Here is a 12661-nt window from a genome sequence, read left to right on the forward strand (position 1 = left end):
CTTTCCTAGGTTGAAGACCTTGTAAAAGTCACTTAACATCCCAAACCTTTATATCCCATTTAGAAAATAGAGTATATCACCATCCTATCCTGCCTTTCTGTGTTATTACTATTAAAAAAGATAATGGATCTAAAAGTGCAATATAAACCCCAAGTTCCATATAAATATGTGATTAAAATTTTCCTTCAAATCTTGGCTGCTAAGGCATTGGATATTGATCATAAAAATATCAGCTACTAAGGCATTGGATATTGATCATAAAAATATCAATAATAAAAGGAACTCAGAATGGTCAGTGGAATTACTGAGCACTCCTAGACCCTAAGAAACATTGTACTTGGTAACAAATTAAGTCAAGGAGTTAGAGAATTTAGGAAATAACACATGAGTAAAAGTCAGGTTAGATTCTTAGTTAATTTCTCCACTTTTGAAAAACATAGGACCTACAAAAATAAATCTTAGGTGAAAAATTAAATCAGTTAAGTGGGCAACTTTACATATATATGTGCATTCTACATGGGACACTCCATCATATTTTTAATCTTTTTTTAAAATTTCAAACTGCAAGGAGTTTGGGCAGTTTTCTTCTTTTTAATTCTTTTATTTGAGAATGAAAAATTCATTTTCATGTTTGCTCAAGACAAGCCTCTTTAGAAGTACAATCTGCTATCCCAAAATCTGTGATATATTTTAAGTATAAAAGTATTTTCGATCACTTGCTGTTTGAAAAAAAAAAAAAAGTTTTTTTCTGTCATTCAGTAATACAGAAAATTCAGAGCTATTCAGAGCACGTGGATAACTCCAGACAGTAATACAATGATGCATATATTTGTGCTAAGGATACAGGTTGGAGGGTAGAAAGTGAGTTTAAGCAGTGGTTTGGAAAGCTTTCGCCATGAAATGGGGCCTGAACAAGGTTTAAAAGGAAGTTAGGAAAATGATCTAGCCTTGTCAAAGAGAAGTCAGCTGGGTGTGGTCTACAGAAGCTTGTCGGATAAAGGAGACAACAGATTTTCTTGGTTTATTTATTTAATTATTATTTCATCCACTCATCCAATGCCTTTTTTTTTTTTAATATTTACTACCTACCAGGTAGAATTGGAGCATAGACTTTAGAATAAGAAACCGTATAATTGAAAATGACCTTTGCCACTTTTGGAATTTTAAAACTGAAATAACTTCAGAAATCATTTGACCCCCTCATTTGTAAATGATGGAAGATTTAAACAATTTCACATAATGAGAAATGCCAGAACCAGGGCTTGTACCTCTAACTCACATGTTCACCAATCAAAGTACATAGACCCTATTGGTTTTAGTTCTGCCTTTTTAGATTCCTGGCCTGCAGATATTTAAAGACAGGCATTGTGTTTATCCTCAATCTTCTCTTCTGCTGGGAGGCTCTATCAGGAAAGATGGCAGTGTCTTTTTTCTCTCTGTCTCTGCAGGCTGAGGAGCTGTTCATGGAATTTGCACATAAGGCTTCAGCTTTCAACAACTGGTGTGAAAAGGCAGAAGAAAACTTGTCAGAGCCTGTGCACTGTGTCTCTCTGAATGAAATTCGGCAGCTGCAGAAAGACCATGAGGATTTCTTGGCCTCCTTGGCTGGGGCTCAAGCAGACTTTAAATATTTGCTGGAGCTAGACCACCAGATTAAGGCCTTAGGTGTGCCTTCTAGCCCTTATACCTGGTTAACAGTGGAGGCGCTGGAGAGGATCTGGAAGCACCTATCTGACATCATCGAGGTAACCTGGAACATGGCAGAAACTTCCTTTGGCTACAGTGAACATAACCACTTTATTATCCAAGTTAAGAGACTTTTGAGACAGAAAGAGCACTATTAATAATTATACTGGGACAGTAGTCATAAAACATGACTGTCTAAGAAAAATTGAAAAATATGTTCACAATAGGTATACTCTATGCCCCATAATTTGAGCAGTTTCCTGCTTCTGAGTGTTGAACAATAATTTTGAGAAGCAAACAGAAGCCCTGAGACATGGTTCTAATGATGAGCTGTGAAAAGCTCATGAGGTTTGTGCATGTATTCAGAGTCTACATATCCCCCCATTCAAGATATTTTCTTTTTTATATACACCTCCAAAAGTGCCTTGCTATGTATGTATTTTTAATTTTTGTCTGTGTATAATAATGCTCATTACTGAAACTATAAAACATAAAAAAGTGTAATGAAAGACTATAATGTCACCATTTTTAGATGACAACTATCGTTTCTAAGGGTAGCAAGCCCTTTAAGGCTGCTTTTATGTTCATTTAAATTAAATTTCACCAAAAAAAATTATAAAGAAGGGAGATTTGCCTTTATTACTAACTTACTTGTTACAGAGCTTGGTCTTAGAGAATGCTGCAAGTACTCTTGGGAAGTACATAAGCTATCTTTACATTTTAGAGGTGAGAGAGGTGAACTGCATGGAATATGAGCACTTAGGCACACACCTGTGGAAGCCAGGTTAGACTTGAGGGAGGGAAGATATGCAGCTGAGACTACCAGCAAGTTCTCTAACGGCAAAGAAAGGCCTTCAGTGTCAGTCACATTGTCTGTGATTTGGTGTTTTAGGAACGGGAGCAGGAGCTGCAAAAGGAAGAGGCAAGACAGGTCAAGAACTTTGAGATGTGTCAGGAGTTTGAACAGAATGCTAGTGCCTTCCTTCAATGGATCCTGGAAACCAGGTGTGTTATGCTACATCCCAAACCATCACCCCTACGCTACACACCATTTGCCATAGGGATAAAATACGCATTTGAAGGGAAGAGGAGAGATTCCTACAGTGTGTATTCTGCCCTCAAATCACTGTATCTTGCCTATGCTTTATATTTGGAGTTGACTGTTTTCTGAATCAATCCTTAGAAAACCAAGAAATGACAGTTTCATCCTGATGCTCATTATGTACACTTCTGTATTCTCTCCTTGATACTCTCAACTTTCTCTTGCCTATAATTTCAGTCCAAAATAACTTATTATATCTGCATGCCACATTGCACTTTACAGAGTACTTCCATATCCATTACCTCACCTAACTGTCAGAGCAACCTTGAAAAGCATACAAAGCAGATCTTATTAGATCTGTTTCCAAGTATGGAAAGTTCAAGTGGATAAATTTACTTGCTCAAGGTCACATATGTATTTACTACCACAACCAAAAGCAGAACTTTCTATGAATACCTCATATGAAGCTATTCTGTTGTGTACCTACTAAAATTGTAATAAGAATCAAGTGAGATAATATGTTAATTGTGCTTATTAATAACAAATTCTTCTGTACCTGAAGATAACATATGTCACATCTTCTGGGGTAAATGACCTAGAAAAAGGAGACTTAGAAGATGTAATATGTTAGAATATGTGGTCACAGTTGGTAGATAGTAACCTGTGGGTGGGTCAAAACTGTGGTGTTCTGAGGGTTAATGTAGTGGTTTAGACAATTCATGATATATACTTTCCTACATTGTCACTGACAAGGATAAATGAACAAAAAGAAATCATGTACCATGTCTAAGCCATCTGACAGAAGGCAGAGAAGGCACAGAACACCCTCCTCTTCCACTTTTCTTGGTGACTTCATCACATCCTGGCTGTGTGTGTCCAACACCAAGCATTTTGCTTGACATTGGTGCTCTTTGTCCTGAAGCAAGGAGCTTTATGGGAAACTCTGATCTCAGAGTCGGGGAAGCCTTGGGAACCAGTGGGTGGTCAGGTTCATGCTTTGTGGCTACAAAAGATTTAAAATGTTTCATAAATCTGAGGAAATGAGATCATTAAAGTAATCAATTTTAACATATCTCCCTTTTCTCTCATGTGATTCCTGTTCCGGACCTCCACGTCCAGGGCTTACTTTCTGGATGGGTCAGTATTTTATGTTATCATCAAGTTTGTCTTATTATATTTTTCTGTAAGAATTCATTAAGAAGGACTTAGTGCTGAGACATTTTCATTCCACTGTAATCTGTTAGTATGTAAATAAAAATGTGGAGTGAAAAAGAAAAGCTCATTATATTTTATTCTGCCCTTACACTTCAGTAAATGGAATCTTGCCTACATTGCTTAAGTGTGTGTTTACAAAGAATAATTAAGAGGGATACGTAAATCCCTTCTCCTAGTCGGAGAACTCGGGAAAGTCTTCCCTTCTGGTCAGTCTGGCAAGGTTGTGAAAATTTGGCTCTATAAAACATTGCGTCATGGAAGCCACATAACCTTGGAGAAGTTGAATCAGAGGAGCTTTGAGTTGGTATGCATGTATGAAATATTGACCTGTGATGTGATGCGTCATGTTTTCCTTTGGTTCTTAACTAGATCATTGCTCAAAGAAACAGGAACTCTGGAATCCCAGCTGGAAGCAAATAAAGTAAGTATTGTGTTTTCATTAGCTGAAGATATTGTTAAAATTATAAAGAATGCAAAAATAGTCAGTTAAGGGCAGCCCAGGTAATACTTTTAGGTATATATCACCTAAAGTCAGAAAGCTAAGGCTGTAGTTCTGATTCTATCATCAATTTGCATTTTAACCATAGGCCACCACATTGTGAATATAAACCTCATTCTACTTAAATATCTGAAATTCAATTTCTGAATCTACACACTAGAGCTAATACCCATTGTAGAGTCATTGTTTGCCTTAAAGAAATAATTTTATGGAAGACTCTGAGCTGCCCAGAGTGGGAGAGGCTTCGGGAACAGTGGGAGGACAGGTTCACGTTTTGTGACTGCAAAGGATTTGGAACATAATGATGAAGTAGAGGAGCAAATGTAAAAAAAAAAATCAAGTAATTACATTTAATTATTTTCTAACAAAAAAATGAAATACTAAAGAGCAAGATGTCAGGTAGTTTTGACCGTCATCTCACCTGAGTTAAAGTGGCTTTTATCAAAAAGACAAGGAATAAGGGATACTGGTGAGGAAATAGTATAGCCACTATGGAAAACAGTATGGAAATTCCTCAAAAAACTAGAAAGAGAGGCTGGGCACCTGTAATCCCTGCACTTTGGGAGGCTGAGGTGGGCAGATTATGAGGTCCAGAGATCAAGACCATCTTGGCCAGCATGGTAAAACCCCATCTCTACGAAAAATACAAAAATTGGCTGGGTATGGTGATGGACATCTGTAGTCCCAGCTACTTGGGAGGCTGAGGCAGGAGGATCGCTTGAACACAGAAGGCGCAGGTTGCAGTGAGCCGAAATCTTGCTACTGCACTCCAGCCTGGTGACAGAGCAAGACTCCATCTCAAAGGAAAAAAACTGAAAAGAGAAATACCATATGATTCATGAGTCCCATTACGGGGTATATATCTAAAAGAAAGGGAATTAACATATCAGAGAAATACCTGCACTCCAATGTTTATAACACCACTATTTACAACAGCCAAAATATGGAATCAACCTAAATGCCCATCAATGGATTAACTGATAAAGAAAACATGGTATACACAATGGAATATTATTTATCCATTAAAAAAATAAAATTCCGACATTTGCAGCAACATGGATGGAAATGAATGTCATTATGTTAAGTGAAAGAAGCCAAGCACAGTAAGACAAGTATTGTATGTTTTCACTCATAAGTGGGAGCTAAAAAAATGGATCTCATAAAGATAGAGAGTACATTGGAGGTTTCTAGAGGATAGGAAGAGTAGGGGGAGAAAGGGGAATGAAGAGAGGTTGATTATTGGGTATCAATACACAGTTTGATAGAATAAATAAGACTAGTATTTGATAGATCAGTAGGGTGACTAGAGTTTACAATAATATCTTGTATATTTCAAAATAGAAGAAAATAATTTGATTGTTTCTAGCGTAAAGAAAAGACATACTTAAGGCAACAGACATCCAATGTATACTGATGTGATCTTTACAAATTATATGAACATATTAAATTGTCATGTATACCCTGAAATGTGTACATCTATTATAGATAATTAAAACTTTTTTAAAAGATATCAGGCAAATTAGACCTTTGAAGGGTTACAATCTTTGCTGTATCCCAGATTTTTTTTCACTGTGCTCATCAGAATCAATTCACACCTACCCTCTGTGGGGAGCAAGTTTCCCTCATTGAAAAAGCAAGGGTAAGATGCAGAAATTTGGCATATAACATGAGTAGATGGCAGGAGCAGCCCATGAACATCATCCCAAGTTGATGAGTGAACAACAGTTCGGAGTGAACAACACTGTTGAGCTTAAGTGAGCCTGAGAGCTTAGCCACAATCAGTGTTGCAGATAAGTCCCAGTGTAGAGCACTGAGAGCCGATGATGATGCATGGACCCTGGAAATTCTATTCTTGTTTATTGGCTCTCTTGATAGATGATAGATAGACAGATAGATAGATAGATAGATGATAGATAGATAGATAGATAGATAGATAGATGATAGATAGATAGATAGATAGATAGATAGATAGATGATAGATAGATAGATAGATGATAGATAGGATATAGATATCAATGTGTGTGTGTGTGTGTGTGTGTGTGTGTGTGTGTGTGTGTGTATAACTACTTTAGATTTATATATTGCAGAATACCAGAATGACAAGTATTATTCACCTAAACTTCCCATTATTTTATAAATGAAGACTATAGAAGTGACGTGGTTTTCCTGAGTAGTTCATTTTTTCAGAGAACAAGAAGATCCCTGAAAATAAAATCAGCCTGTTATCTACTCTTCCGCCTATAGGTTTTGAGCTGGTAACCTGGGCAACTGACTGCCTCTCTCCTCTGTCATTTTTCCAGAGAAAACAGAAGGAGATCCAGGCAATGAAGCGTCAACTAACCAAGATTGAGGACCTGGGGGACAACTTGGAAGATGCTCTGATCCTTGATATCAAATACAGCACCATTGGATTGGCCCAGCAGTGGGACCAACTCTACCAGCTTGGGTTGCGGATGCAACACAACCTGGAGCAACAGATCCAGGCCAAGTATTGAGGGCATGAGGCCAGGGAAGGGAGGGGTGCAGGTGGTGTTAGCTTTACGACCTTAATTAAGAGCTAGAGTTTGGTGCATCAGATAAAAAGGCTGCTTCAGAGAAACAGGTCTGTGTCTTTACTGCCCCATGGAATGACTATTTCTCTTTATACTGAAATCCATCATGAAAAAAAAAGTTAGTGCTCTCCATCTACCTGAGCCTACTCATCACTCATTTGGACAAAAACTGACTTTTATACCCAGTTTCTCAGAGTCCCTTCACCATCTTATGTGATCTCTTATGCGACGTTTTAATTAGATTCTCAATTGTGATCCCTTAGGAAACCATTTACTTTCATAGAATTTTATCTAAAATATAATGTCTAGAATAAAAGAAACATTTAAAGTGTGGCCAAATAGAGCAGAGGGGTAGAAACTCATTATTTTCTAGATAAATTCATTATATCTAAGCAGCTCTAGGTCTCAGTAGGCTTTTGACAACATTTTTATCTAGATTAGAATTGGCAAACTTTTTCTGTGAATGGCCTGATAATACATAATTTAGCTTTGTGAAGCATGTATATTTTCTGCTGTAACTCTTCGACTCTGCTGTTGTAGTGAAAAAGCAGCTATGATAAGTGAATGACCATGGCCATGTTCCAATAAAACTTTATTTATGGACATTGAAATTTAAATTTTATATAACTTTCATGTTTCAAAAAAATTTCTTCTTTTGATTATCTTCAACCACATGAAAATGCAAAAACTACTCTTGGTTCCTGGACAGTACAAAACCAGGTGGCAGCTAGATTTGGCCCATGGACTATAGTTTGCCAACTCCTGAACTAGATGATTCAATTAGCAAATTGTCCATTAAAATTCCTCTCTCTTCCTCTCCCATGGCTTGTGTTCTGCTACTCTGTGTTTTATATACAGGGTAAATTTGTGTTTTTTTTTTCTTTCAGGGACACCATTGGTGTGAGTGAAGAGACTCTAAAGGAGTTTAGCACAATCTATAAGTGAGTGTAATTTCATAGTTTACTGCTTCTTTGTTTTTCAGACTCTTCAGAATGAGTCTACAAATAATGTTTCTGTCACGCTATGAGACTTGGTAGGATCTTAAATGAAGATCTAGTGATGTTCATGGCTCCAGTCATGGCTTTCTATGAGATTTTGGGAATTCAAGAAATACATTTCTTTATTCTCAACGTTTTATGCTTTTGTCTCTATCCATTAGGTTAAAAAAAATGTACAGGGACACAAACAGGCTTTCATATATATATATAGATAATTGTACTTCAGATCCTGGAGTACATGTTGCATAGGTACATAAATGGCAATGTGGTTTGCTGTATCCATCCCCCTGTCACCTATATCTGGCATTTCTCCCCATGTTATCCCTCCCCAACCTCCCTATCCCCCGCTTTCCCTCCCCTAGTCCCCCCAAAGAGACCCCTGTGTGTGATTCTGCTCTTGTGGCTGTTTGCTGAGAATGATGGTTTCCAGATTCATCCATGTCCCTACAAAGGACACTAACTCATCATTTTTTATGGCTGATAGTATTCCATGGTGTATATGTGCCACATTTTCCTTGTCCAGTCTATCAATGATGGACATTTGGGTTGGTCCCAGGTCTTTGCTATTGTAAACAGTGCCGAAATGGGCATATGTGTGCATGTGTCTTTATAATAGAACAATTTATAATCTTTTGACTATATACCCAGTAATGGGATTGCTGGGTCAAATGGAATTTCTATTTCTAGGTCCTTGAGGAATCACCACAATGTCTTCCACAATGGTTGAACTAATTTACACTCCCACCAACAGTGTAAAAGTGTTCCTATTTCTCCACATCCTCTCCAACACCTGTTGTCTCCAGATTTTTAAATATCGCCATTTTTTTTAATTGTAATTTAGTTTCTGGGGTACATGTGCAGCTCATGCAGGATTGTTGCATAGGTACATACATGGCAAGGTGGTCTGCTGCCTTCATCCCCCCATCTCCTATGTCTGGTATGTCTCCCCTCATTATCCCTCACCACCTTCCCCACCCCCACTGTCCCTCCCTTAGCCACTCCCCCACCACTGACCGCAGTGTGTGATGCGTCCCTCCCTGTGTTCATGTGTTCTAATTGTTCAACACCCACCTATGAGTGATAACATATGGTGTTTGGTTTTCTGTTCTTGTGTCAGTTTGCTGAGAATCATGGTTTCTAGATTAATCCATGTCCCTATGAAGGACATGAACTCATCATTTTTTATGGTTACGTAGTATTCCATGGTGTATATGTGCCACATTTTCTCTATCCAGTCTATCAATGATGGACATTTGGGTTGGTTCCAGGTCTTTGCTATTGTAAACAGTGCTGTGGTGAATATATGTGTGCATGTGTCTTTATAATAGAACAATTTATAATTCTTTGGGTATATACCCGGTAATGGAATTGCTGGGTCAAATGGAATTTCTATTTCTAGGTCCTTGAGGAAGCATCACACTGTCTTCTACAATGGTTGAACTAATTTGCACTCCCACCAACAGTGTAAAAGTGTTCCTATTTCTCCACATCCTCTCCAGCATCTGTTGTCTCCAGATTTTTTAATGATCGCCGTTCTAACTGGCATGAGATGGTATCTCAATGTGGTTTTGATTTACATTTCTCTAATGACCAGTGATAATGAGCATTTTTCATATGTTTGTGAGCCTCATCGATGTCTTCTTTTGTAAAGTGTCTGTTCATATCCTTTGCCCACTTTTGAATGGGTTTGTTTGTTTTTTTCTGGTAAATCTGTTTTAGTTCTTTCTAGATTCTGGGTATTAGCCCTTTGTCAGGTAGGTAGATTGCAAAAATTTTTTCCCATTCTTTTGGTTGCTGGTTCACTCTAATGATTCTTTTCTTTGCTGTACAGAGCTCTGGACTTTAATTAGATCCAATTTGTCTATTTTGGCTTTTGTCGCCATTGCTTTTGGTGTTTTAGTCATGAAGCCCTTGCCTGTGCCTATGTCCTGAATGGTTTTGCCTAGGTTTTCTTCTAGGGTTTTTATGGTGTTAGGTCTTATGTTTAAATCTTTAATCCATCTGGAGTTAATTTTAGTGTGAGGTGTCAGGAAGGGGTCCAGTTTTTGCCTTCTGCACAGGGCTAACGAGTTTTCCCAACACCATTTATTAAACAGGGAATCCTTTCCCTTGTTTTTCTCAGGTTTGTCAAAGATCAGATGATGGTAGATGTGTGGTGTTGCTTCTGAGGTCTCTATTCTGTTCCATCGGTCTATGTCTCTGTTTTGCTACCAGTACCATGCTCTTTTGATTACTGTGGCCTTGTAATATAGTTTGAAGTCAGGCAGTGTGAGGGCTCTGGCTTTGTTCTTTTTGCTTAGGATTGTTTTGGCTATGAGGGCTCTCTTTTGGTTCCATATGAAGTTTGAAGTGGTTTTTTTCCAGCTCTGTGAAGAAGGTCATTGTTAGCTTGATGGGGATAGCATTGAATCTATAAATTACTTTGGGCAGTATGGCCATTTTCACTATGTTGATTCTTCCCAACCATGAGCATGGGATGTTTTTCCATCTGTTTGTGTCCTCTCTTATTTCCTTGAGCAGTGGTTTGTAGTTCTCCTTGAAGAGGTCCTTTACATCCTTTAATAGTTGTATTCCTAGGTATTTTATTCTCTTTGTAGCAATTGTGAATGGGAGTTCACTTTTTATTTGGCTCTCTGTTAGTATGTTATTGGTGTATAGGAATGCTTGTGATTGCTGCACATTGATTTTGTATCCTGAGACTTTGGTGAAGTTGTTTATCAGTTTCAGGAGATTTTGGGCGGAGACAATGGGGTCTTCTAAATATACAATCATGTCATCTGCGAACAGAGACAATTTGACTTCCTCTCTTCCTATTTGAATACTCTTTACTTCTTTCTCTTGCCTGATTGCCCTGGCTAGAACTTCCAATATTACATTGAATAGGAGTGGTGAGAGAGGGCATGCTTGTCTTGTGCCAGATTTCAAAGGTAATGCTTCCAGTTTTTTCTGTTCAGTATGATATTGGCTGTGGATTTGTCGTAAATAGCTTTTATTATTTTGTGATACATACCATTGATGCCTAGTTTATTGACGGTTTTTAGCATAAAGTGCTGTTGAATTTTGTTGAAGGCCTTTTCTGCATCTATTGAGATAATCATGTGGTTTTTGTCTTTGGTCCTGTTTATGTGATGGATTGCATTTATAGACTTGCGTATGTTGAACCAGCCTTGCATCCCTGGGATGAAGCCTACTTAATCATGATGAATAAGCTTTTTGATTTGCTGTTACATTCTGTTTGCCAGTATTTTGTTGAAGATTTTTGCATCGATCTTCATCATGGATATTGGCCTGAAGTTTTCTTTTTCAGTTGTGTCTCTGCCCGGTTTTGGTATTAGGATGGTATTGATCTCATAAAATTAGTTGGGGAGGATTCCCTCTTTTTGTATTGTTTGGAAGAGTTTCAGAAGGAATGGTATCAGCTCCTCTTTGTAAGTCTGGTAGAATTCGGCTGTAAACCCATCTGGATCTGGGCTTTTTTTTAGTTGATATGCTACTAATTGATGCCTCAACTTCAGCCCTTGTTACTGGTCTATTCAGGGATTCAGCTTCTTCCTGTTTTAGTCTTGGGAGAATGCAAGTGTCCAGGAATTTATCCATTCTTTCCATGTTTACTGTTTTGTGTGTCTAGAATTCTTTGTAGTAATCTCTGATGGTAGTTTGTATTTCTGTGGAATTGGTGGAGATGTCCCCTTTATCATTTTTTATTATGTCTATTTGATTCTTCTCTCTTTTTATTTTTTTATTAGTCTGTCTAGCAGTCTATTTTGTTAATCTTTTCAAAAAACCAGCTCCTGGATTTGTCGATTTTTTGACGGGTTTTGTGTGTCTCCATCTCCTTCGGTTCTGCTCTGATCTTAGTTATTTCTTGTCTTCTGCTATCTTTTGAGTTTTTTTGATCTCGCTCCTCTAGCTCTTTTAATTTTGATGATAGGGTGTTGATTTTAGATCTTTCCCTGTTTCTCATGTGGGCATTTATTGCTATAAATTTCCCTCTAGACACTGCTTTAAATATGTTCTGTAGGATCCGGTACGTTGTGTCTTCATTCTCATTGGTTTTGAAGAACATCTTTATTTCTGCCTTCATTTCATTATTTATCCAGTCTACATTCAGGAGCCAGTTGTTCATTTTCCATGAAGTTGTGCAGTTTTGAGTTAGTTTCTTAATCCTAAGTTTTAATTTGATTGCACTGTGGTCTGAGAGACTGTTTGCTATGATTTCCATTCTATTGCATTTGCTGAGGAGTGATTTACTCCCAATTATTTGGTTGATTTTAGAGTAATTGCGATGTGGTGCTGAGAAGAATGTATATTCTGTGGATTTGGAGTTAAGAGTTCTGTAAATGTCTATTAAGTTTACTTGGTCCAGATCTGCATTCAAGTCCTGGATTTCCTTGTTGATTTTCTGTCTCGTTGATCTGTCTAATACTGACAGTGGAGTGTTAAAGTCTCCCACCATTATTGTGTGGAAGTCTAAGTCTCTTTGTAGGTCATTAAGGACTTGCATTATGTATTTAGGTGCTCCTATATTGGGTGCGTATATGCTTAAGATCATTAGCTCCTCTTGTTGTATTGATCCTTTTACTATTATATAATGCCCTTCTTTGTCTCTTTTGATTTTTGTTAGTTTAAAGTCCATTTTATCAGAGACTAGGATTGCCACCCCAGCGTT

General features: G+C 37.7%; 1 protein-coding gene across 1 annotated transcript in view; it reads left to right on the forward strand.

Moving 5' to 3' along the window:
- Nucleotides 1–12661, forward strand: part of SPTA1 (spectrin alpha, erythrocytic 1) — a 96942-nt gene that overhangs the window by 77869 nt on the left and 6412 nt on the right. The window contains exons 44-49 of the mRNA XM_017503691.2: nt 1449–1745; nt 2579–2691; nt 3848–3865; nt 4313–4364; nt 6743–6930; nt 7882–7935. Of these exons, the coding sequence (XP_017359180.2) occupies nt 1449–1745; nt 2579–2691; nt 3848–3865; nt 4313–4364; nt 6743–6930; nt 7882–7935 (722 nt within the window). The remainder of the gene's footprint in view (nt 1–1448; nt 1746–2578; nt 2692–3847; nt 3866–4312; nt 4365–6742; nt 6931–7881; nt 7936–12661) is intronic.

This window comes from Cebus imitator, unplaced genomic scaffold, assembly GCF_001604975.1.
Source record: "Cebus imitator isolate Cc_AM_T3 unplaced genomic scaffold, Cebus_imitator-1.0 Scaffold313, whole genome shotgun sequence".
NCBI lineage: Eukaryota > Metazoa > Chordata > Mammalia > Primates > Cebidae > Cebus > Cebus imitator.